Here is a 26,729-nt window from a genome sequence, read left to right on the forward strand (position 1 = left end):
GCCTCTATGACAACTAATGATAACTTTTGGATAAGAGCTGTTTTGCCATCAGAATGCAACTTAAAGGTCAGTATGTTAGCATGAACCTAAGGAACTTGAAGTATAAAACAAAAGCCAACAAAAGGGCTGATATTAAAGAAATCAGAAGGATTGAATTCAAACCTTACCTGGTAGCTCCTCATTTAAATTTAAGACTAACACAGCGTATGCCCCCCCCAGGCCCCCCCCCCCCACACACACACCAAAAACAATAAGAAAGCTAAACCCAGGGCTGGGGATATAGCTCAGTTGGTAGAGTGCTTGCCTTGCATGCACAAAGCCTCATCCCCCCGTCACCACAAAAAAAAAAAGAAAAAAGAAAGAAAGAAAACTAAACCCAAATATAAACAATTAAAAAGTCACAGAAGTGTTGAAAATATTAGTAGAAGCAAAGTGACAGTGAAAAATTTTAGGACACAGAAAGTTTTTCACACATTTTTTCCATTTATAAAAATCATTGTTAAGTTTTTTTTAAACCTGCAGCATTTAAAACTATAAAGTCTATCAATTCAAAAATCACTTTGATTTAAATGCCATAATCTGTATAGTCAACCAATATATTTGATAACTGATTTATGTATGATTCTCATTAAAGTATCCCACAATATAAACTTCCTTAAAACAGAGCTAGGTCATTTTACATAGAAAAATATTAAGATAAAAGAATGATATACTGACAAACACCTATTTATTTTATTAAATACAAGCCTGAAATGTGTTAAGTAGGTATTACAGATTCAAAGAAATTACATTTCAGATTCCCAAAATGTTCTGCTGGGACTTTTTGACAAAATAAAACAATGCTTTAAAGGTTTTTTTTTTTATTCCTTATTAAAAAAAAAAAAAAAAGGCAAGAATTTGGGGATACAAAGTAAGTAAAATTCAGAACTTAGAAGTTTATTCAAAATTGTTTTGAATCCCTAAGGTGGCTGTAAACAGTTTATTTCAAACGTTCATAGCTTAAAGGAATGTGAATATCACAGTTTATATTGGTTTCTGCCTAGGAACGCCCAGCAAAGCTACACAGTAGTTTCGTGTTTCCATAATCCAGTCCTGACATTGCCAGTGCTATCCGTACCTAGCAGGGGGCCTTCCTGCCCACTGCTTTTAACTGGTCCATTCTGAATGGCCAAGTTGAGGCCATAAGACTTCTGCTGACTTTCAAGTTCAACTACAGTTGACTTCCTTAATGCATCTTTTTTACTACTAGTGGAAACAGGTTTTTCAAAATTCCGGCTACTTTTGGGAAGTGTGCTACAAGCATCACTACTGTCTTGTTGGGGTGGGTTGTACTGCCTCTCTCTGTAGGCTAAATAAGCTCTCCGACTTCTCCAATGTCCTTCGTTGTTGCCCGGCCGACCTTTAGGCAAGCCGTTCTGCACGCTTCCCTCCACACTGGTTGGGACATCATAGGCATACTCTCTCAGGACCGTGAGTCGGCTTGCCCGGTGTCCTTTACTCCGGTTTTTGTGATGGCGGCTGGAGTGCACATTTGTCCGAAACTGCACGTCTAGAGGCGCCACGTGCATTTTAATATCATTGTCCATTGAATGTTCTGTGAGACTATTATCAAGCTGAGGTGTAGAGTTCAAAGGCAAAGAATTGGCATGGCACTGTGCCGCAGCAGCCTGCAAGTTCGTTAACTTGCAGCCCTGGGAGGAATTCTTAAAGCTTGACACGCTTTTGTTTGTGCATGAGGACTCTGCGCTGCTATTGGTGCACTTGGGTGCCTCTCCGTTAGTCCCACTGGAATTGGGGGGCTGGACATTGACTTGCACTGAATATGAGCTACGTCCTGGGCAGCACGTCATGATCCACGCAAGTCTGACATCCTCCCGATTCACACAGTGGTGAACCATGATGAAGGCACTTAAGCTTAAACACGTGGCTCCAAAGAAGAAGCTAAAAACCAAGTCCAGAGGATAATACAAAGAGACCGCCAGGGCCCCGAACATCCACAGAGCGACATACAAGAGCAAAGTAACGCTCGCCCCCAAAAGCTGAGAATGAAAAGTGTGCTCGTTTTCCAAGGCTGACGTAGAAATCAGAGACAAAGACATTGAATCCTGATGGTTTATTTCCCCATTTTCATTGGCTGCCAATCTCTGCTGCTCCTCTGGGGGCTCCTTAAGCTCATATTTGCGCTCAGGGTGTCTTTTCAACTGAATAAATATGCTTAGAAAGTACATACAGTTTACAAAAGTGATGAAACTGGCAGGTCCGTAGAAGGCTCCCAAGGAGGGTTCCCACGCCATCCAGCAACTAGAAGAGAACAGGGCGAATCAGCTCAGAGGCTACATACTTCAGCACCAGTAAACTGTGGTGCCCAGAAGACACTAAGATGGGAGCAAGTGGGTCAGGTACGCAGAGAATGCAAAATACTCACTAGGGTGCACTTGGCCGACTGCCGTAATTCCTGATGTTTGCTGCTGCTGTTATGCCACAGACTATGATGGGAATCCCACCACCGATCAGGTAGAACCTGCAAGGAGGAAGGGACAAATGTTCCTTATTCTATTTTTTAAGGCATATTTATTACAGTATCTGAGGATTCAGAGTCATTCCTTAAAGATTGTTATCCTTATTCCAAAAAGGCATTGAGAGTTAACTTTCGGATGCTCCTTTTTTTTTTTTTTTTTAAATGTGATAACCTTTTTGTTTTGTTTTGGTTTGGAATTTATTTTTTAAAAGCATCAATGAGGCCTAGGAAGTTTCTGAGTGAGGAAAGCTGGTCAGCTCCTGCCACCCTGTGGTCAGGCAAAGGAACACCTCAGGCAGGTTTTTGCCTTACATTTTGTTTTTAGGGAGAAGTGGTGTCTTTTAGATTCAGCTGGTGAACTAAAAATCAGTCTGTTGCAAAGCTCATTTTAAGATCTCGCTGCACCACAGTTTAAATTAAAAAAATGTGATGATGTATTGCTACTGCCTTCAATGAACACCTGCCTGCTCCAGGACCTCCAACTACTGTGTATCACATCCCCTGGTCAACTGAGGTTGGGTATCAGATCCCAGTGGCTTCACAGCATGCACCTTTCCTATGGAGTAGCTGGGAAAGCTAAGGACACACTGGTGCAGCAGGAATGGATGTGATAGTTATGACTAGTCCAACGAAGGAAAACTTTTAAGGCCAGAACATCTCTGAGCTTTAGAACTTTCTATCCTGGCGGGGTACCTGGGTACAGTCAGAATCTTAATTCTTCATTTGCCTTTTCATGAGAAACAGGCCCCTACCCTTCCCCATATACTGAATGGACTAGATAAAGGCAAATATTTCTGATGCATTTTTCCATAAATGGTTTCTTCATCATATACAGAAACAACAATCCTGTTTTTAAAGAGAGAGAGAGAGAGAGAGAGAGAATTTTAATATTTATTTTTTTTTTTAGTTTTCGGCGGACACAACATCTTTGTTTGTATGTGGTGCTGAGGATCGAACCCCGGCCGCACGCATACCAGACGAGCGCGCTACCGCTTGAGCTACATCCCCAGCCCCATAAACAACAATCCTTAAATATGGTATTAGTATTGCTGAAGAGGTTGCCAGCCACCCTATAAAACTACAACCACCCCTTCCGTGCCACAGATTAAGGAGAAGCTGACATGAGACTCTCCTCTTCTTGCCTCCCATGCTAGCTCCCTTCTGCTTCTTATCTCAAAAGAAGGTAACTTTTCCAAAATTTATCTTGGCTTCTACCATCATCTTTGTGTCTTTTCCCTTGGAACTTCCTGAGTGAAGTCTTATTTTGCAGCTTTAAAATCTCCTCCTCCAGTGCCTCTGATTTTTAGCTTACACCTAAACTTTCCTTGGACTTCCACTTCCTTTCTCTCTCTCCCTTCAGTTTCAAACTCCTAGAAACAGAGACTTGTACCTACCTTCTTGACCATGTGTTGGGGCTGCTGTCACCCAACCATGATGCAGCAGCTGCCCTGGGGACCAGGACAAACATGCAGGCAGCCCCTGCCCCAGACTCCATGCAGCAGCAGTGCTCAGGTTACACCCAAGGACCTGGGGGTGGGGTCCTTGCAAGTGTGTTGGCAGCTTCTAAAGCAAAGTGAGCACCTGTGGGTCACCTGGGGGCTGCAGAGGGTTTCGAGCTGGGCTGCTCTTCCCTAAACCTTTGCATTTCTCAGATCACGACAAGAATGAACAGCTACTGGAAGACAGGATTCTCAGGCCTCTTAGCCAAATACCATTTGTCAATTCCTTAACAGAAGTGCCAAGGGGGTGTGATCTCATCCACAGTGTGGGTGTGACACTACAGTAGCCTAGCACCCCTGCCATCCCTGAGGCTCCCTGAGCCACCCTCCCTCAGAAACATCTCCATTTTCAGGTGTCTCCTGTCTCTAGTGATTTTCTCCATGGCCCATCTATTCAACATGGGTGTGATTCAGGGATCACTCTCTTAACTACCTTCTCCCTGGGGGGCTTTTGCATTATCATGGCATCAATGATGGCACACACGAACTGTCTCCTGCCACAACCAGATAAGGCCTCACTGCCGAGCAAGGCGTTTCCAAAAATGTACAATTTTCACAAGAAAGTACTGGGGGTCCCCTCCCCTGGGCCTGCCTACCTCCCCAGGGAGCCCACCTCCCCTGGGCTTCCCGGCACCCCACCATTTCTACTTTTCCTGTAGCAATTTCCTGGGTTGTTGCAAGCGTGTCAGTTGAGAACCTAGGGAACTGGAGAGAACCACCTGCAGCCACTGTCAACTTTCCTGCCCCACACACTTTTTGGTCACCAATCCTAGAGAAACCGCGCCCCCCCCCCCAACTCTCAAACATATGACTTCTCTATTCTGTGACACTGCTGTGACTTCAGTCCTCACAGGGAAAACCACAGTGATTTCAGTACGGGCATTTGGGGGGCATTCCAATTTATGTGCCCAGCCATCCTAAAACGATACCATATGAGGCCACTCCCTTGGTTGAAACTCTTCAGTGGATGCCCACATTTTAATAGAGCTTCCAAAAGCCCCAAGGCCAGCTTCCACCCTGAATTCTTCTTCCTCTACACTGCACACCCTGAACTCCAGCCAAACTCCATGTCAGTTTTTTCATCTTAACCCTGTATCTGGAGCGCACCTCAAGCCTCTGCACAGAGCAAGGTTGTGGCAATGGCCAGCATTTCCTGAAGCCCACCATCCCCCTAATTAACAGCTCCTTTCTCTGTACTTTCAAAGACCTTATATGTACTACAGTCCTTGCCCAGCCCATAGCCAGATCTCCTTGGTGACTGAAACTCATCCAGGACAGGGAGGGCTGTTCTCGCCCTAGCCCAGTGCCAGGTCCACACCAGGCATTCAATAAGCCATCACCACGGGCAGATTGTCACCCATCCGGCATGATAACTAATCCATGCACAATTTCTTAAATCACAATGGGAGGGAAGGACATAACTCCAGATCTGTCTTATCTTTTGGAGAGAACAATAAAACTGATTTTTTCTTGAGGAGATTAAAATCTATGACACAGGACCTCAAGGAAATAAAAAGTTCACATTAGATGGAGCCTATGGTAGGGCCAGTTCCACATTAAATGCTCTGCACATAACTTGTTCATCTGTCACCACAGCTCTTCGAGGCAGAATCCACCTCCAAGCCCCACCAGACAGGAGCGCGGGAAGCACAACGAGGGTGCAAATGCGGAGGGCTCTCTCAGAAGGGTGCAGAGCCACTCTCCACAGCAGGCATGAGGCCGACACAGCCATTGGTTTCCTTCCCCAAATCCACTTGTTGATTTTTGTTATAATTTATGACTATGTTTCAACTAAAGCAAACCAAACTCACACTTAACATAATAAAGCAAACCAAGATATTAGATACCTGAGCATCGGTCTTGGTGGAGGGGGCGGCTCATCAGGATCCTGGCACCTCTTAGCTTTCTTAGTGACTTGTTTGTAGATATTTCGAGCGGTCACTCCCACCCACAGGACTGTGGCAAGGGTGGAGTAGTGGAGAACTATCCCGACCTGCCAGGGAGATTGAAGAATGTATTTTCACAGGCTGATTAGAAAGAAGTAAGAAGGCACACTCTAATGACCAACTCCTTTGCAGGCTAATAAAACAATGCAACCCTAGCAGTTACAGTCCTCTAATACACACAGCAACTGTTAGATTGGGAGGCCCACACACATTGCCATGCGTGACCCTGAAGATCCTACAGAACTTGCTGCTGGACAACAAGAAACCAAAGGCGTGTTTTCCATAGATGCAGCGTTAAAGAGTTCATTTTCTAATGTCCATTTTAACACAGAGCACAGAGAAAGCTACAGAGCTAAGAGACCTGAATTCTGATTCAGAGTGCCCACATATGGGCACATCACAACACACTGGCAGGTTAGAAGGCCAACCTGGGAACAAAATTCTGCTTGGGTTTAAAACTGTGTCCACCTCTTACCTGCTATGTGACCTAAGCAAAGTCACCATCTTTCTCACCTGAGAGCTAAGAATTCTATGAAAGTGCTGTGGGGAGAAATGAGGCTTTCAGCACATGATAAGCCCAGGGTTAGTAAAAATACCTGCATTGTTTATTATGAGTGTAGTGTCCAGGAAATAATGTGAACTCTTTGAAGTCAAGTTCCCTCAATGTGATGGTGGGAACATTATCAATAGACGGCTCTAGGGTTTTGTAGGGAATGAATGGCCATAATACCTGGGATATACTAGGTTTGTTCAAAAAATAAAAGACAGCTGCAGGTATGTAATGATGGTGCCAATCAAGTTTCCTCCCTGATTGATGACAGGGGCACCTGTGTAAAGCAATATTGGCTGAGGATGAAATTCTAGATGAAGATACAAGAGGAGATGAGACTTTGAAAGTGTTTTTTAAGAAAAGTAAGTGCCATGTGTCACTGAAACACCAAGGACACAATCCAGTTTCCTTTCCTAAGATTTGCTATCTTTTGGATCATTTTTTTCTTACACATTATCACAGGTAAAATTCTAGCAATGAAAATCTCCAAGAAAAAAATTTCTAATTCTAAAACAAAAAGCTCTCCAATCTCAAGAAAATCCAATCGATTGACATCATCAGACCCAGGTCAATAACAAAAGATGTGCAGCACAGTCCAGAGCTTAACCAGAACTGATGCATGGCTAAAACCCGGGGACGTGAACGTCTAGGTCTTATTTTAGAAAAAACAGGGTGGACATTGCGATGACCTTGGAAGTGTCAGGAGGGTGGGTCCAGCTTGGCCAAACCAGAAAAAGCCTGCAGTTTTCTTCTCCTAAAGAAGAACAGCGGCTCCTTGGCTCCTGTTAGTTGTGCTGACTGTACGGTGCTAAGTAAAATTTTTAGACAGAAATGGGACAAATAGTAAAAAAATAACCCTTGGAGATATGGGAAGTCACTCACACCACACACTGTAAGTACAAATAGTGTAAATGACCCTGAAGCACAGAAACCAATAAATTTGAGACAAATCACCAATTTTAACCAAAAATGGTAGATTCTACTATTGCTGGAGTTTTCTGACACATGGGTCAAAAAAAAAAAATGAGATAGAACTTTAAATTACCTAAGTTTAAAATATTTTCTACATAGACATTACAAGATGAAGTGTTTTCTAAGGGGAAAAACTTAATCTTCAGGTTCTGAAGTCTTCTATTTGGCATTTCTACATTCCCAGAGAAGTGTTTGCCCTTAAAAATACTGAGACCCTCCAGTTAAATCCATCTGCTAACAGTCAGGTAAGCAAATCACTAAATATTCCACAAAAACCTAAAAGTGGAGGAATGAAGATCTGGCAGATGGGGCTTCCTGTTGAAATGTGGTACCTCCTATTGCCTTTTCCACCCAATCCTTGGGCTATCCATGAAATACTATCTCAGTGACACATTTTCTAAATAAATCAGAGATCCATTAGAAATCTGTAAATAGGAAATAAGTGATTATTCCACAGGGCATGTAAACTACTAATTAAATGCAAACGATTGATACTTAAGAAAGCCATCTGATCTTAGGACAATGATTTCCAAAGGTAAAACAATAGGAAAAAATAATTACCCTAAAATGTTCCTCTTCATACGTGTGTTACCTAACTATAAGCTCACACATACTAGTGAGTTTTTAAATTGTCAGTAACCTAAGACAGTGTAGCATGCATAGCAACTGTACTACTGCATGATCTTTAGGATAAGTATACAAATATTAATACGTTTCCAGTAGTGAATGACTGTTTTATGTCCAAAATTGTGTATCTGTGTGTGCTCTTACTTTATCCTCCTAGCATCACTGTTTGGATCATTAACCTTGAGCCACAGACACAGGGACTGGAGCTAAGAGAGGTGACATCTACCTGGCGGCTTGGCCAGGAGCAGGGCTATTCAAACAAATCTGTTGATTCCAATACCTCTGCCCTTAGGAAAGCACATAGATGGGAGAGAAGGGTATTCAGAGTCAAACAGACCAGCATTTGAATCATGCCTTTGTCATGGTTTGGGGTCAGATTCTGTCTATATATTTAGAGACTATATGAAGAAAAAGTACCTCCTGGGGTTAATACGAAAATTAACATACTCATAGCCAATGGCAAGTTGACAGTGTACTTCCTGATTAGATTTTTTTCACCTCTAGTACCACTGCAGCAATTCTCTATTAACAACAGACAGGAGGGACACCTGAGAAGGGCAGCTGGCACCATATCTAATAGATTGAATGGCTGAACTGGTAAAACAACATGGTAAATTAAAAAGGACCCAGCCAAATCCTTTTCCTGTATAGTTAAGAAAACCATGGGCCAGAAAATGGATGATCAAACAACTATTTGGTGGCATGGCATAGCATCAACTGGAGCACAGATCCTCCCAACCCTGAGTCAGTGGCCCCTGCAATCTATCACTGAGTCGCTTGGTTTTCCTGCAGCTCCTTTTGCAAAAGGGAGTTAAAAGCCTTAGACAGCTGCTGGGACTGACTGGGAACCAACCTGAGTAGGAAGTGTCTAGCTGGTGGCACCTTTAAGAGCCTCAACCAATCTCTGTGGGGGAGAAACTGTTTCAGAGCCCATTACCTGTGTATAAATATATGGGGGCTAAAAGGGACAAAATGAAAACAAAACTACACAAACCAAGTATGTATACAAAACTGCATCTAAAACCACGTACACGCTAGGGGTCAGTTTCACAGGTGGAAGAACCTTGCTGAGCATGTAGTGTAGCCAGTCCCACTTGCCATTTTATAGAAGACACATGAAGCCCCAACTAGGTTGAGCGACTGCAGTAAATACAATAACTATGCGCTGTTCAGACCAGGATCTGCACCTAGTGCCTGACATCTGTACTCCATTCTGCACTCCACCCCTCCTCTTGGCTTTCTATAAACAGAGTTGAGGATTACAAAGTGAATCAAGTTACGCCTGAGTCAGAAATGCAAGAATGATGTTATGTCTTTCAAAAAAAAAAAGGGGGGGGGACACTGTAGACACAGAAAATGACAAGTGGAAGCAGCTAGAGACTTTCTGTGAATCTTTAATGGATGGGCATTTGTTCTAAAGGCCTTAAGACATCCATGCAATTCCTATCCCTTTCACTTTAGAAGTGGTATAAAACACCATTCAGCACGATGAAAGACAATCATCTCTACAATGGCCTCTTTGTATTCATTCCTTAATGAAATAAATTAATGTGTCTGTTTCAGGAAATCAATGAATACTTGTAGATAAAGTTGAGACCATTAATACCAATGTGTGCCGAGTACTCTCCAAACACAGCCTGTGCACACAATGGCTTCGGGTTTGAATGCTTTCCATAATCTGCAAACACGGGCTTCTTTTGGTTCACCAATAAATATCTGCTGATCACCTACTACGGGTCAGGTCCTGTGCAGATCCCTGGATAAATATGGGTGAATCAAACTGGTATAGTTCTTGCCTTGATAGAGCTCAGAGTCCAGAAATGGCTTGGAGAGCAGGAATGGTAGAGGAAGTTATAAAGTTTTGTAGGAGCCATGGGGATTTTAGTAAGCACCCTACAGGGGAGGTGAGGGATGATATCTCTGAAATAGTAACAGTAAACTGAGACCTTCAAGGTAGTTGAGAAACAAGATGCAAAGAAGGGGGATACTGAGAACACAGGAGGTATGATTTTTGCCCAGGTATTAAGTGATCCAAGACCCATTATTCTGACTTCTCTGAGGCTGAAAACAAAAGTTTGCTTTCAAGCATAAAGTAATGGTGTGAAAGAGAAATGCATTGCAGAGCTGGAAGTACCAGCATTAATACTATTAGCACCAGTGAACATTCAGTGAACACTGGCTGTGTGCCGCTTCTATAAAGATGAATCATTTAATCCTTGAATCACTTAATCCTCATAACAATTCTTACATACTTATTAAATCAGATTTCTGGTGTACAATTTTGGATTAATCAGAAGCCTTAGGTTCATGACACTTCTAGTGACTGGGCCAAACAAGAGCTTGACCTGCCTTGACTCAGTTTTTTTTTTTTTTTTTAACTTAGTTACTATTAATAATATAATAGGCACCCAATAATCTACCACCAGCAAGACAAACATTAGGAGGTTGAGGATAACCTCTGATGCTAGCCACAGGACCCCTCCATTCAGGATAACCATCGTCCTAAATCCTATGCTCTTGCTCATTTTAAATATAGTTTTGTTGCGCCAACCTACTTTTGTTAAAAATACACTGTTTAAGTGTTTGTGGTTTTGTATTAAAAAATTACTGAGTAAATCTAAGTTTTATGGACTTGCTTTTTTGCACCTAAGACTTGTGGGCATTGTTCTGCATCATTATAACTCATTCATTTTGATTCTTGTATGATTTATTTTTTGATTCTTGTGGAATTTATTTATTCATTTCCTCTGTGGGGGGAAATCTGGGTTGCTTCCAGGTTGCTGCTATTGTATATAGTGCTGCTATGAATATTCATACCCATGTGCACATTCATATTGCACACAAACAAGGTAACTCTCTGGGCCCAGGAGTTGATATTGCTGGGATCCAGGGTATGTGAGTTTTCTGCTTTAGAAGGTAAAGCATCCCAGAGCACATCACTAACATTTCCACAAACAGTGTATACAAGATCCTGTAGACAAACCTGACACTTAAAGCTGTAAGGCTTCATTTCTGCCATCAGAAAAGGCATAAGATGGTAACTGTTTTCATTTGCATCTTTACAAACTCCGAAGATGTGGAACATCTCTGTGCATGCAGCCTCCTGTGTGTACTAGTCTAAGAAATGCCTGTCCATTCTCTTGCTGCTGCTTCTGCTGTGCATTTTGGTCTTCTCATGGAAAATAATTCTTTTGTGGTACGGGACAGAGGTACCAGGGAATGAACCCAGGGGCACTTAACCACTAACCCCCATCTTTAGTCTTTTTTTTTTTTTTTTTTTTTTTTTTGAGACAGGGTCTCACTAAGTTGCTCAGGGTGACTATAAACCTGTGATCCTCCTGCCTCAGCCTCCTGAGTCTCTGGGGTTACAGACACACACCACCATGCCCAGCAATGATTCTTATATATTTTTATTCTAATGCTGTCAGTTCTGTGTATTGTAATAGCCTCTTCTTATGTGCAATCTGTCTTTTCACTTTAAGTTCTTTTACTAGACAAAAGCTATCTTTAGTAAAATTCACCCGTCTTCTAGTAAATGCCTTTTATAGTCATATTTAAGAAACCCTTCCTTATCCCAGGGTCTGTGGCATTTTCTAATAAGAATTTTAACATTTTGGTTTAGATTTTTAAGTTTTCAATCAACTCAGAGTTGACTTTTTTGTTGTTGGTGGTTTAATTTATCACTGTTGACATCGAGCAACACTAACATTCCCCACTGGGTCTGTGGCCCCCAGCAAGTCTGACCTGTCCAATAAACTGCAGCACAGAAAGGGCTGGCTACACACACACACACACACACACACACACACACACACACACTTTCACTATAGTGATTCCAAATTGCACTCGCAACAGTGCTACCTACCAGGGAAGAAGTGCAGAGCGACTTTTAAAATATGGCATAAGATACAGACTCTTTAATCCTTTTCCTTGAAGATGGACTGTCCCCAGCTCCACTTACTCACCTGCATCATATACTAGGTTGCTATTCTACTGTGCTGGTGAGTTTATCCACTTCTACAGCTAATGTCACTCATCCTAATCACCATAGCCTCACAAGCCCCGATGACTAGTGAGACAGTATTGTATCTCAGTTTCTTCTCTGTCCATTTATTTGCACAAAAACTGAAGAGTCGCCAAGTTTCATGAAAAGTTCTCTTCTTATCTATAGATTAATTTAGGAGGATCTACAACCATTCTGGTGTTGTTCACATCCTTGGATCTAATATTTCCTTCCATCTGAGTAGGTCTTCTTTAATACGTATTTTAATTTTATTTGTAAATCTTAAACATCTTTTATTATTTTTATGTGCATCATAGTCATTGATATTATATAAATAGGAACTCATTCATGTGCATTTTTCATAGTTGCATTTTTATATACAAACTACAAACTTCTGTATCTGAAACTTTCCTATTCTAATTTATGTGTAAATGTTTTTTTTAATATAAAGAATTACATCATCCAACAACATTCTCAATTTACAGGTGAGAAAACTGACACACCTACCCTACGAATAAAATACTGAAATCAGGTCCTTAAAGAGATATCTAGACTCCATCTGTTTACTGCAGTATTATTTACAACAGCCAAGAAGACGAAACTATCTACTCACAATGAATACACAAAGACAATAAAAAGTGAAATTTTATCATATTCTACAATGCAGATAAACCTTGAAAACATTATTTTAAATGAAACAAGCCAGTCACAGATGGATACATGTTGCCTAATTCCACTTACATGAGAGCCTAACGTAGCCAAACTCATAGAAGTAGAGAGTAGGATGGCAAGCCACTAGGGACAAGAAAGTGAGGCTGCATCCAATGAGTATAAAGTTGACACACAGCCATACAAAATAAAAAGTTGTAGATAGCCATGTACAATACTGTGCTTATAATTAACAGTAGTGTTCACGTAAGTATTAAGAGGATAAGTCTTGCATGGTTTGCCCATTTGAAAAGAAAAAGTTTAAATAAATTGGTCATAAAAACACAGCCAGTAATTGGTAGAACTGAGATACAGATATAGGCAGTATGAACTCAAAATCATTAGGTTATACTTCTTGCTATCATGTATGTGGAAGACCATACTTAAATATGAAAATAAAATTTCACTTATTTCCTCTTCCTACATTGAGGAGTTTCGATCTGATATATTCACACTATAAGAAAACTGTTATATATAAGGCTACATATGTAACAAAATACTTGAAAACAAAAATCAAATATTTAATTCTTTATATTTACCAAACTTAATGTTTCTTACTTGTACCAAATTCCTATTGTTTTCATTAATGGATAAAATAATTTTAAAAATCCTAATGTCAGAAAATATCACTTTTCTTTCCATCAAAGTCAGGACTTTGTGAATATTTAAATTAACGGTTAGGGTTGTCACAGGCTTGACAAGCAACACTCAGTCCCCAAGGGTAAGGAGACAAGCAGTGCAGTCAGGTATTGGTTGTGAAGTGATTCAAAACCTGACATGTCCTGGTGAACTGTCTGAGGGACAGGCATTAGGTTTACCTCTAATTAGTTAAAGAAAAGGCTTCAAAGAAACGTGTTTCTTCTCACTTAATGAAACATGAAATTATTTTCTAAGAACAGCATTTTTTCTGTCTCAGTGTTTCACTCTGACTTACTGCTTGGCAGACGCTGGCATTTCTGGTTTGGGTTATTCCTCCCACGAAGACCACACAGGTCAGAAAAATATGAAAGCACAAGTTCACGAGCATGTGCCAGCTCTTGAGGCTGATCCTGATCAAACTGTTTCAAAAAAGGTAAAATATTAACATTCAGCCTAACACAGTCAAGTAGGGCAGCATAATGTTCATCTGTAAGTTAATTCCAATTGCAAAGCTCAAACTTACATGTATTATGTGTAAGCATTTAATACATCAAACATACTGTCATACACATACACACAGAGGATCTAAGAAATCATTTAACTCGATAGTTTAACACTTAACTTTATGCATTAGAACACAAATCCATTTATGCAAACACCGCACCCATTAAAAGCTAAGCGATTCTGCCCAATAAGAAACATGAGCATTCGCCACTTACGGTGTCTTAAGCTGACTGGATTACCTGGTTGGCTCCCTAGAGATTTCTGCAGTGTGCCAGTGGGTCTCCTTCCTGACCTACTAGGATAAATGCATGGCCCGCTGCGTTTCTTCCTGGCCTTTCATAATGAAATGTTGGAGTCTTTCTTTCTTTTTCCCACATCAAAATCTCCTTTTGTTTCTTAACTAAATGTCAAGAAATGCCATATATGTCCAGCTTAAATAGGAAAATATGTTCCAGCAAAACCTTTTGTAAAGTGAATTTTTAGCTTCACAAATCCTTTTAGTTCATTATTTCAACCATAAAATAGAAGTTTATGTAGCTTTCTCTCCAAATTAACAAAAACTGTATCCCATGTTTAAATGCCACAAACTTTGCTAAAAATGCCACCTATTTAAAAAAAAAAAAAAAAAAATCACAACAGGCAAAAAGCCATCAAATACAAGTGGTGACAGAGTCCGCGACCTAAAGATACATGTACAGGTACCTCTATAGGTAACTGCGCCCACCCCAGGCTCCAATACATATCCCCATGTCCTTTTCTAGACACAAGCACAGCAAACTGACTGGATGTTATGAAGGTGAACTTACCATTCCATGACTCATTCTTCATGTCTTCAATGGCATGAAATGAAAAAGGCCCCCATGAATTCTATAGTAAGCACCGGGACTTGGGAAGGACCACATGGTGTTCAAATTAAACAGAAACAAGTCCTCCAAAGCAAAGTCCACGGATCAAAACAGGTAAGAGCATCTCTTACCTATGATGGTGCACGTAGCTGACCATGACGGCCAAGAGACACAAGAGGAGGATGATGGCAGTGGTGTAAACCACAGGATGCAAGAGACTGGCTGCCTGGGTGTACAGCTCGGATCCTGTCAAGTCCTGAGGGGAAAAGCAGAGAATCATGCGAGTGGCTCTTTCAAGGACATTTAACCATGGGGACTTTCCCGAGGGACTGAGAAAGTTCAACATACACTTTGGCCCATGCATCTCTGTGGTATGCAAGGCCTGATGTCTCCTGCTACCATCTTCACACATGTGTCTGCCTTCCCCAGTTCCACTGCAAGCTACCTGTGGCATACACCTGTCTGACCAGGGCCGTCTACCTCTTCAGTGTGAACTCTGCTCCGCCATGAGGGTAATGGATAGAGAAGTGCAGCCCGTATGCAGGTGACTCAAGGGCAACCAGACTTCACTCTCTTTAATGCCCACTCAGCCACCTGCCACTCTTCAGATTCACAAGCTGAGGAAGCACAGCAAAGACCAGCCTTCACAGTTAGCAAAGCCCAAATTGATCGCTGTAACCACTGGAAGTCAAGTCAACCTCATGATCCATAATAAGAAGAGACCCCATGTAGTGAAAGGAACTGCAGACAAGACGGAAAGACGTGGTTCCTGCCCCTGCAGAGCTCAAAGCCACAGGGAGACAGACAATCAGATCCTGACAGAGTGTGATGGAGATGTAAGTACAGTTATAGGAGCTGAGAAGAGCCCTGTAAGAGTTCCCCCCAAAAAAGGTAACAGTGAGTCACTTACACAGTGTTTACCATAATCCAGACGCAGAATATGTCCATCGCTCTACAGAGTAAACTTATGGGGTAGGTTTATGGTTAGTTCCATTTTATACCTTGGAAAACGGAGGCCCAAAGAAGATAAGTAAGAGTATTAGATCCAAAGGAAGGTGGCTGCCAGTTCTATCCCCAAACCCAACGCTGACACTGACTTGCTAAGATGAAAATGACAAGATGCCTTAATGCTGCCTTCCTTACTGGGAAGATATCCCCCTCTGGCTGTGTGCTATGTCCCTGAAAAAACCTCATGTGTTGAAGCCCAGCCCCCAAGCTGACAAGATTCAGAGGTGGGGCTTTTAGGAAGTGACTGAATCAGGAGGGTTATACTCTCATCAGTGGATTAATCCATTTGATAGATTAATAATTTGAATGGACTATTCAGGGGTAAGTGTAGACAGGTGGTGTGGGGTGGGAGGAAGCAGGTCACTGTGGATGTACCCTGCACTATATCTGCCCCTAGTCCCTTCCTGCCTCTCCCTGCTTCCCAGCTACCAAATGCAGAGCGGTTTTCCTCCACCACGTCCTTCCACCATGATGTTCCCCCTTACCTCGGGCTCAGATCAATGGAGCCTGCCAACCAGGGACCCACAGCTCCAAAGCTCTGAAACTGTGAGCCAAACCAGCCTTTTCCTCCTCTAAGATGTTCTTGTCAGGTATTTTGGTCACGGTGATAAAAACCTGACTACTGCCCAGTGGGAAAACTGGGTTACAGACGTAAAAGCTACGACTCCGCAAACCCCTTCACTCCACTCTCCTACACTGACTCCTAGAGCTAACAATGACAGCTGGATGTGGGGAGAGGTTCCTAAAGGTGTATCTGCAGTGAAGAAGCACTTGACATAATAGCTAGATGAAAAGGAAGGGAACAGGGGAAGAAGCCACCAACAGAGTAGGGAGAGAATGGATGAATTTCCCAGGGAAGAAATGGAGCCGATGATACAAAATTACACATGGACAAAGACCCTATCGGAACACCCTAACACACCCCTCACTGAACCAAAAGATGAGGGGTTAATGACAAAAAAACTGACAGAAATCCCAGTTAATGGGCAACCAGAACACAGGAAATGAAATTCAAACCTGTGTGTGTTCCTACACCCTAAAAAGTCTCAGCCGCAACCTACTTATTCACTCAACTCAATGAGCACCTACCATGCCAGCCACCACGACACGCAGAGGAAAACAGTCTCAGAGGACTGACAGTGTAGACTAAGCACACAAAAGGGAAAACACCAGAGAAAGCCTATCACAAACAATTCCAAACCACCTGCCCACACACGTGGCCTCAAGGCATTCACAATCTGTTAATAGAATATAAAGAGTAGGAAGATTTTTTTAGAGTTGGGACAATAAAAACCAGTTAGATGCTATTAAGAGTAGACATGCTTCCCCTCGATTTCTCTGAAAAACTACCATGCCACTGTAGAATAATTGAGGATAAACTTGCAATATCTAGGATTTAGCCTACAGACTCTTTTCATGCTCTGCCTGCTTTAGATTTCTGGAGGAAATGTTCAACAACACACTGCCACTGGATACCTATAGGATCTGGGGACACTGCTTCACTGTAAATTGCAGACATGCCAATCATCTTGCAGGGCCTGGGAGGGGGCAGAAGGAGGGCATGTAAAGGCGCCTTCCACAGTCTTTGGTAGAGGGTAACAGAACATGAGAAGGAAGACATTAGCTAATAAAACAGGAGACAGTGTTGATTTAATTCCCAAGATTCACTGTATATACTACTCAAGTTTAAGAGACTCAAGTTTGGTATTTTTCAAAAGCTAAATGCATGTGACATACAAAGAGAAAGAGACTGGATCTTGAAACAGAATGCAAAAATGCTTAAATATCAAGGAAAAACTAAAGGAAGGCAGAAGCAAGCACCTCTGTGCTGGGTTACAGAAGACACTGCTCCCATGGGCACATTTTGAGCTGCCTAAATGCAAAGAGAGCACCTGCCAAAACAGAGCTAAGGAGACAAAATATGAAGGGCCAGATATTTTAGGCTTTGCACACCAAGGGGCAAATTGAAGCTATCACACAGACACTCATTAACTATTCACAATGTAACTATGAGAACACCAAAACTTAACAGACACTTCTCAAAAGTAAGAAATACAAATGGCCAACAAATACATGAAAAAATGTTCAACATCATTAGCCATTAGGAAAATGTAAATCAAAACTATACCAAGATTTCATCTCATATCAGTCAGAATGACAGTCATCAAGAATACAAATAATAATGCTTGAGAGAATACGGAGATAAAAAGAACACATTTTATAATGTCCACAGGGTTGTAGATTAGTACAACCACTACGGAAATCAGTATGGAGGTTCCTCAAAAGACTAGGTATAGAACCACCAGATGACACAGCTATATCTCTTTCTCAGTATTTATCCTGAAGAATTAAAGTTATCTTACTACTGTAATGCATACATCTCCATGTTTCTAGCAGTACAAATCACAATAGCCAGTTTAGGTATCCATCAATGAATGAATGGATAAAGAAAATATATACACAATGGAGTTTATTCAGCAATTTAAAAAAAACACACAAAAATATGGCATTTGTAGGAAAATGGATGGAACTAGAGGCCATTATGTTAAGCAAAATTAAGTCAAACTCAGAAGGTTATGAGTTGTATGTTTGCTCTCATATGCAGAAACCAGAGAGGATAAATGGAAAACAAAGGTGGGGATCTCCTAAAAATCAAAAGGTCATTAAAGGAGAGGGACCAAAGGGTGGAAGTAGGGGAGGGAGGGGGGAAGTACTGGAGAGTGACATTGGTCAAATCATACTGTTATACTGTATGCACGTACGAATACAAAACAACAAACACCGTCATTATATACAGGTGTAATGCACCAATTAAAAAAAAGGATGGAGGGTGGAGAGAAAAATTTAAGAATTATTCTTTGCTTTTCAGCCTTAAAGAGAAAGGGGAAAAAAAGAAAAAGTACACACACACACACACACACACTCTGGCTGAATTGAACAATAGGACAAAATATAAGACTCCTTCAGACAGCTGAGGAATTTAGAATATTGTGATATCAAACAAGTTAGAGATCTACAGGGAGAGATAAAGCAGAAATCTGAATCAAATTATTTTTAATTATAGTAATAAAAACATAGGTTTCATAATAATCATAAAAAAATTACTAAATACACTATTTTAAAATGACACTAAGAGAATATTAGAAGAAAAATAAAAACTATAGTTTGCATTGGCAACATGGCAATTAGTAAGACAAAAGTCCCTGCCCCAAATGCTCATGTGAAGGCAGCCTGTGACTATCAGTGATCTTGGTCACACTTCTATAGGGCACAAAATTAAAGGAGAAAATAAGCAGGAAGTGAAAACTAGTGATGCACACAGAAGTTAACTTTATCGATGCAGAGAAAACCAAAATGGCCTCTAGTGTGGGAAGTCACAAAGACCAGAATTACTAAGGCCCCAAAAGGAGGGGAGGAGAGTACATGACAGACAGAGCAGCGAGTGGTCCTTACAAGAGGTCCTTCAAGCCCAAGGATTGCTAAATATAAAACTGATGGAAGTATTTAATAATTCATTATCATCATACCAATAACAAGAATAATTAAAATCAGGAATTAAATTTGCCAGGGTCGAACAAGAGGGTGCAATCCAAAGAAAACATCTCAAGGCACCTCAGTGTGTTAGAAACAGCAACCTATAACGAGACCTGAACAACACGATTAAATAAAAAGTAGATCTACAATCAGAAGTATTAAAAAGACCAAAACCCAAAACAGACCATGACTTGTATGCTTCTTTTTCATTTCCTTTTCAAGAACAAAGAATAATTTTCAGATTGTTTTCCTCCTTGCCTCATACAACACACAAAATCAGTTGCTGCCAACTATAGATCTAAATGTGAAAGATTAAATATCCCAGAACTCCTTGAAGAAAACAAAGGAGAGATCCTCATAACTGTGGGACAGGCTAAGATTTCTTAAGTGGGACATTTAAAAAACTACTACTACTACAAAACAACAACAACAAGGAAAAAAAAAAAAAACCCAAAACTAAGAAATTAAGTTCAGAAAAATTAAGAAACTGTTCATTAAAAGACTATTAAGAGAGAGAGGGCATGTCTGCAATGCTTAATCCAGCAGAGGAGACCTTACACTCAGAACCCACATCAAGAATTCCTCCAAAAACTCCAATTAAAAGTTCACCAAGCCTTTGCAGAAGTTTCACCAAGAAACACCCAACTATCAATAAGGACATCTCTCCAGTCATCAGAGATACAAATCAGGGTTACAATGACATCACCACCACCAAAAAATACTGAAATTAAAGACTGACAATACCAAGAATCTGTGAAAAGGTAGAGCAATTGCAACATTCATTGCTGCCACCAGTATAAACCAACAGGACCACTCAATCCTGCTGCCATCAGGTGGCACTAGTTACTAAAGCCGAACACGTGGAGAGCCGTTCCACTCCTAAGCATGCATGTCCACTAAAAGACATGTATGCGAATAATCAGGGAATGTGATATGTATGTGATAACCAAATATTCACTGGCAATAAAATGGAAAAACTGGTATATTCATTCAATGAACTACTACCTAGCAATGGAAGAGAATAAACTGCTACTACATGCAAAGACAAGGAAAAATCTCATTGTTGTAATAAGCAAACAGAGGACAAGCTGTAGCTCCAATTATATGAAGGATAAGAACATGGAATATATTTGCTCATAAGTTTTAGCCAGACACCAGAAGGGTAGGCACCTCTTGAGATGATGGTAGGAACTGAATGGAAAGAGACACAGGGGCTACTGAGTGCTGAGGTACAAACCTTGATGAGGTACAAACCTTGATGCTGGTGGTGGCTGAATGTGTGCATTGCATGTAAATCTGTTACTAATCCATACGCTTAAGATCAGTGTGCTTTACTTCAATTTGAAAAAAAAAAAAAAGCAAAAGGAAGAAAGAGTTTGCCCCTTCGATGATTAATTTCACTGTGGAGAGATTTATCCTGCAGATATCCTATTAAATATGTAAAATGGTATCACACAAGCAAATACATAGAGAAATGTCTTAAGTAAATTATGGGACAAATTGGGCTGGGGATGTGGCTCAAGCAGTAGCGCGCTCACCTGGCATGTGCGGGGTGCTGGGTTCGATCCTCAACACCACATAAAAATAAAAATAAAAAATAAAGATATGGTGTCCACCTAAAAAAAACTATGAAGTAATGTTTAAAAAATTATGGGACAAATTAATATTCAGAGGTAAAGAAAAGAATGAGGAAACTCTTTTATAGTGACATGAGATTTGAGAAATGACATTTAGCAAAGGGTTTAGAAACACAGATTCTGGAACCAGAAGGAGTTCAAATGCTTATTTTAACACAAACTAGCTTTGCAGACATGCAAAGGGATATAAACTAACAGAACCATTTGGTTACCCTACTTTCTCTTCAGTATTTTGTCTTAACCTCTCGGTGCCTCAGTTTACACACTTGTAAACTGTGGTAATTACTACATAGGATTCACTGCAGTGAATGCCATTCTTGAAGAAGTTGTTTTGAGGACCAAATAAATTAATGCATACAAAGATATCACCTGATATGTTAAGTGGTTAATGAAGATGAACTACCACCTCCATTATCAACCTTTAGATAAACCTATGATATATAGTTCTGCCAGGAGCAGTGGTACATGCCTGTAATCTCAGTGGCTTGAGAGGCTGAGGCAGGAGGATTGAAACTTCAAGGTCAGCCTCAGCAACTTAGCAATGCCCTGAGCAACTTAATGTACCCTATCTCAAAATAAAAAACAAAAATGTCTGGAGATGTAGTTCAGTGGTAAAGCACCCCTGGGTTAAAATATCCACTACCAAAAAAAAAAAAAAAAAGATATATAGTTCCATGGAAAAAAGTGTATACAGCAGAGCACTATTATTACAAAGTGTTCACTGAAGAATAATGTAGGTAGCATGCATCTTTTGGGAGAAAATGGGAGCTCCATGGTACTCCATGGTACTGGACTTGCCTAGCATGTGTAAGACTGTAGGCTAAATCTCCCACACTAAACAATTTAAACAAAAACATTACTAGCATCCATGGTTGATTATAGAGTAAATAAAACAGAGGTTTGCTTTCGTTCAGCATGTTTCATATAAACAAACTAAAAGCATCACAAGACAGAGGAAAATGAATGACTACTCTCTAGTTTGTTGTATCTGGCTGAACAGTAATAAGAGGTAAACCAAGACACGGGGATTATTGTATCTTCACTGCTATTACTGGTCAGGGTGTTAAGTCCTACACAGCTTGACTGTAATCATTACCCTACTTTCTGTTCAGCATTTCTTTTCCTGACTGATCCCAGAGCCTGTGAATCTTCTTGCTCAGAAAGGTAACTTCTGATTACATCAGTCAAACAACCCCAGTTTCCACTTAACTTTTTCCTTTGGCTCTCACTGAGAGGAGCCATCTTGTCTATCTGTATCTATTCTAGATTTATGAGCAAACATATTCCTTATATCTGATTTTCTTGCTCTCAAATCAGATCAGGAAAAGTCATATGGACTATCTCCCAAGATAGGGATTTAGACTTCTACATAAAAAGATATATTTAAGATAGTATTCAAGAAATACAGAATTTTATTATTTAAAAAGTTTAGAAGAAAAAAAGATTATTTCCTACTTTTAAAGATAATTATATTTGCAAATAACTTTAATTACTTTAGAGGGGTTATAATTTCACTAACTTTGCCTCCATATTTAACTAGCACCTCTAAAATTCCCATACACTTTATCATAACTTTGTCAACAATTTCAGATGCACTTCACTTTTCTGCCTCTAGGTGGCACAGTTAGCTCTAAGAAAAGGAAGAGGATATTTGAAAATAAATAGAAAAAATCTTAGTACTGTATTTTAGCTTTAAATAATTGTCTTACATTTTAAAAGATTAAAAGTCTGAAAGATAAAAGAATAGCTTATTCCTTCTAGAAAAGGATTATATTAATTTAAATAATTGAGAAGAACAGCTAGGAAGTTCAAAAATAGATGCTTTAAACTGGTATTAGATTAAATAAAAATAAAAGTTTCACATGGTGCAGTAGCAAAAGTGAAGCTTAGAAAATGTCCATTTTTTTTTTAATTTTGTGTTTCATTTATTTTGCTCAGTTCTTCCTGGTTAACATATACATTTAAGACAAAGTTGTTTCTCCTTCAGTATATCAGAGTTTCAGATTATCTTATACTCTAAACCTGAACGAGAAAGCACTTAAACTGAAAAACTCTCTCACCCTTTAACTGATGCTTCATGCTGCAACTTAAAAGGTGCCTACAAAATAATAAAACGTGAACTTACAGAAGCCAGACTTAGTGCAATCAGACATCTTGCACTTGTGAAGAGAATCAGGAACTATCAACACTCACTTTAAGCCCAAGAGGAAGAACCCCTCAAGCAGATCCAGCTGCATCTAACTATGCAGACTCCAGCCACTGCCAATTGGGCACAAGAACATACACGCTCAAGTACAGTTGTGCAAACTCCTCACTGATTGAAAAGATAATCTATCTATTATTCACTTATGCTTGGCTGGTGTGCTGGACAAGGGAGAGGAAGTTGAGAAGCAAAGAAAACGAAAAAGTATTAAGCAAATTTTAATATAATCCAGGCTGGCTTTAAGATCATTTCTAGTAGAAAATCCTATTTTGTTATTTTTAAAAAACAAAAAACTCAGAAAACATCACATTTCAAGATTATGGAGTACCGATAAAATACTGTCTAGATTGCAGATTCACAGTTGAAATTAGATAAATATGTGGAAGTCCTCATCCCCTAGGCTAACCTCAAGCCATTTCTGAGAAATGTCTTTCAGACTTGTCAATAATTCCTTCCATTGAACTCTCAACACACTCCACGATGTTAACATCATATAATAATTACAGCATAAAATAACAACTAGCATGGTTAATTTCATAATTATCTGCTCAGGAATCAGATCCAAATATCTCATTATTAAAAATACCTGCTCCTGTACACTAATATGTTACTTTAACCAAAAAGATTAATAGTTGTTAACTACAGTAAATAATAGCAAACAACATTAGATTGATTGGCATTAAAACTGAAAAGACACTATGTCAATACTGTCGCTTGTAGGTGCAAAACTCAAAAGTATCACCATTCTGAATTCAAAAGGAGTTTAATGATGAAGTGTGTAGTGGCATTAGAGAGGCAAAGCAGGAAGCCCTTCTTTCACTGTGTGCATCCTATCCTTGAGCAGAGAAATCATTTTGGTTGACAGAGCTGGACTGCCTACACCCAGGATCTCTCTGGGTTTTGAGAAGGTCAAAGTCTAGCTGAACACACGAAGTTCACTGGAAATTCCAAAGACTATTCCCATACCTTTCATTTGGCAGTATCTACATTTCACTTTAAAATGAGAATTACACCAAACATCACCCCTTACATAATTAAAGAAAGCAATTTATGTTAAAAATTAAAAAAAAAAACAAAACTTTGTTTAGGCTTAATTATGCGCAGGAAGAAATTAGAATACTTAGTATTTATGCATAAAGTTAACAACTGCCATACCATTAAAACTGCGTAGTTACTGAGGGAGTAGCACTGAATTGTTGTGATATTTTCATCTGAGTAGAGTATACGGCACCCATCTGACTTCCAGCCTCCTTGTCCATTCAGCAAATCAAAATCCCACTGGGCTGCAATGGCATCTGCTCCATGTGCGATGCGACGCAGTGTCACATTAACAGGGACGTGGTGGGTATCTACATTCACACCATCTGGAGAAAATGGGAAATAACAATATTTTTGAAACAAACTTCATAAAGAACTAAATGTCAGTGTATACACTAATGGGTACTCTGCAAGATCTTTCTTTCGCTAGTGACTCATTAAAATGAGAAGGAACAAAAATAAGCAGTTTTTAGGAACACTGAACAATAAAGCCACACTGTCCAGTGAGCACAAGGTAGCATATGCCACATACGAACCTATCTTGGTGAGAATCACAGGGGTGACCACTGTGCGCCGCTTCCCATCGTCAGCCAAGTTGGTCGAATTTCCAGTGGCTGGAAAGAGCTTCCCATTACGGAATGCAATGAGCTGAAGCTTGTAGAGAGAGTCATCGGGTGATCTAACCTCTCTTTTTTGCTTTGGTGAGAAAAGGGAAGGAGGAAGCTGAATAGAAGCCTCCACAATAGTATTCTAAAGAAAAAAAAAATACATGAAAAAATAAACAAAAGCAAAAAAAAAAAAAAATAGAAGCAAGGTTTCCATCTTCATATGTAGAAAAGAGGAAAAGTTCAGATAGTTATGAAAGTCTTCTAAATACATGTTGAATGTTTTTTAAAGTTGTACATTCAAAATCTCATAGTTACAACAACTGATAAGCTAATCAAACCAAGGCAGCCCAGACCAAAAGAGCATAAAACACAGAGAAATGTAAACTCCATGTCAAAGAGTTTAAGAAGTAAACAAGGAAATCATTTCAAATTACAAAGTTAATTTTCCCACAAGAGCACACATTGCTGAAGCAGAGAGCATTAAAACAGACTGAGGACCTCAGAGCCACTCCTCATGGCAATTTTGCCATGTCTGGCAAAGTACAGTAAAAACTAAGGACAAGGTTGTGCACCCTGAATGTGAGTGTAGCTAACGTAGGCTTACGGAACTTAAGGCGGTTTATGACAGACTCAAACACTCAAACAACAAAAGAATGACATTTACAAATATAAGTTTAAATTCAGCAAACTCTTCTTACAGCACCCCTTTTCTTGACTCTAAGAACATACTTGGAAAAACAAAGTAACGGATAAAACAACTGAAGATGCTGACTGATTATGGAATGTTTTTCTGATTTCTTCATTGGGGATTTAAAACTATTCAGCATTCAATATAAAAAGCCCAGACACAAAGAAGTTAGCAATTAACTATCTTTTTTAAAATTCTCTATTTTAAAAATTTATTACTAAGTCTTTCTCTTGGCCACTGATCTCCCTCCCTCCAAACCGATGCTCAAAGCACCAACAGGATTTCCAGTTTAAACAGCACCTTGGCCTGCAAAGTCACCATACACTGCTCCCAAATCCCAAGTATGGCAAACAATGTTACACAGACCTGCTGCTCAGGCTCATCTCCTACCACTCTTCCAGCACACTGCTAACCCAGCCACAAACTTCTCCATTCAGAGCTCCCCTCTGCTCCCTACTCTACTGGGCATGAATGAACGAAATGCTCTCCTGTTCTATCTGACAAACTCTTGAGTTTATCTGGTTTGATTTTTAGCAAGGTTAATTCTTGCTTAAGGGAGATGGGCAGCCAGGATCTACCGGGGACTTTATGTGGGGTCCTTCACACTGGGCTTCTTTGGACGATGAAGCACTTCTTTGCAGGAAGTAGTCTGCTTTTATAGCTGGCTGCACCCACTCTGGACTTGGAGCATTCTGTGCACATTAGTGTCACAACCAAGGCCTGCAGATTCAGTGCGAACTCGTTCTCTGCTGCACAAGCCCATTTAGGAGGATTTCTGAGGACAGTAATGCTCATTTCTGGATCCCAACATTAATGCTTCCTGGCACTGGTATCTGATAAAAACAGTTGTTTATGGCATGAACAAAGTCAGGTTTGTTTTTTCAAAAAGGATTCCACTGAGGCAAATGATTGACTACAGAATTATTTTGCAACAACGTCAAGATGAGCAGATGTCTGAAAGTGTCTGTTGGAGAATATGTTTTATAAGTTTAAATATTATTTTTAAATTTAAAATGCCAAGAAAAATATTTGCCAGAAATATTTTGCCTAAGAAAAAACACAGAGGCTTCTAACAAATACATCCTGATGGAGGAAGAAAGTTTAATTATAAATTCATTTGCTAATCTAGTAAATTTCTATAAAGTATATAAATTTCTCTGAAGTATATAATGGGCATATGAAGAAGAAAAACAGATTAGAAG

The 26,729-nt window shown here is 40.0% G+C and overlaps 1 protein-coding gene across 1 annotated transcript in view; it reads right to left on the minus strand.

The window, feature by feature from the left end:
* Positions 1–556: 556 nt before the first annotated feature.
* The window catches only part of Adgra3 (adhesion G protein-coupled receptor A3), a 107,581-nt gene continuing 81,408 nt past the window's right edge, over positions 557–26,729 (minus strand). Inside the window, exons 13-19 of the mRNA XM_076864257.2 lie at positions 24,768–24,981; positions 24,349–24,557; positions 14,943–15,067; positions 13,758–13,881; positions 5,865–6,010; positions 2,426–2,521; positions 557–2,301 (exon numbers count right to left, since the gene is read on the minus strand). Coding sequence (XP_076720372.2) covers positions 1,059–2,301; positions 2,426–2,521; positions 5,865–6,010; positions 13,758–13,881; positions 14,943–15,067; positions 24,349–24,557; positions 24,768–24,981 — 2,157 coding nt within the window. The 3' untranslated portion in view covers positions 557–1,058. The remainder of the gene's footprint in view (positions 2,302–2,425; positions 2,522–5,864; positions 6,011–13,757; positions 13,882–14,942; positions 15,068–24,348; positions 24,558–24,767; positions 24,982–26,729) is intronic.

The sequence above is a fragment of the Callospermophilus lateralis genome, chromosome 8 (assembly GCF_048772815.1).
Source record: "Callospermophilus lateralis isolate mCalLat2 chromosome 8, mCalLat2.hap1, whole genome shotgun sequence".
Taxonomy (NCBI): Eukaryota; Metazoa; Chordata; class Mammalia; order Rodentia; family Sciuridae; genus Callospermophilus; species Callospermophilus lateralis.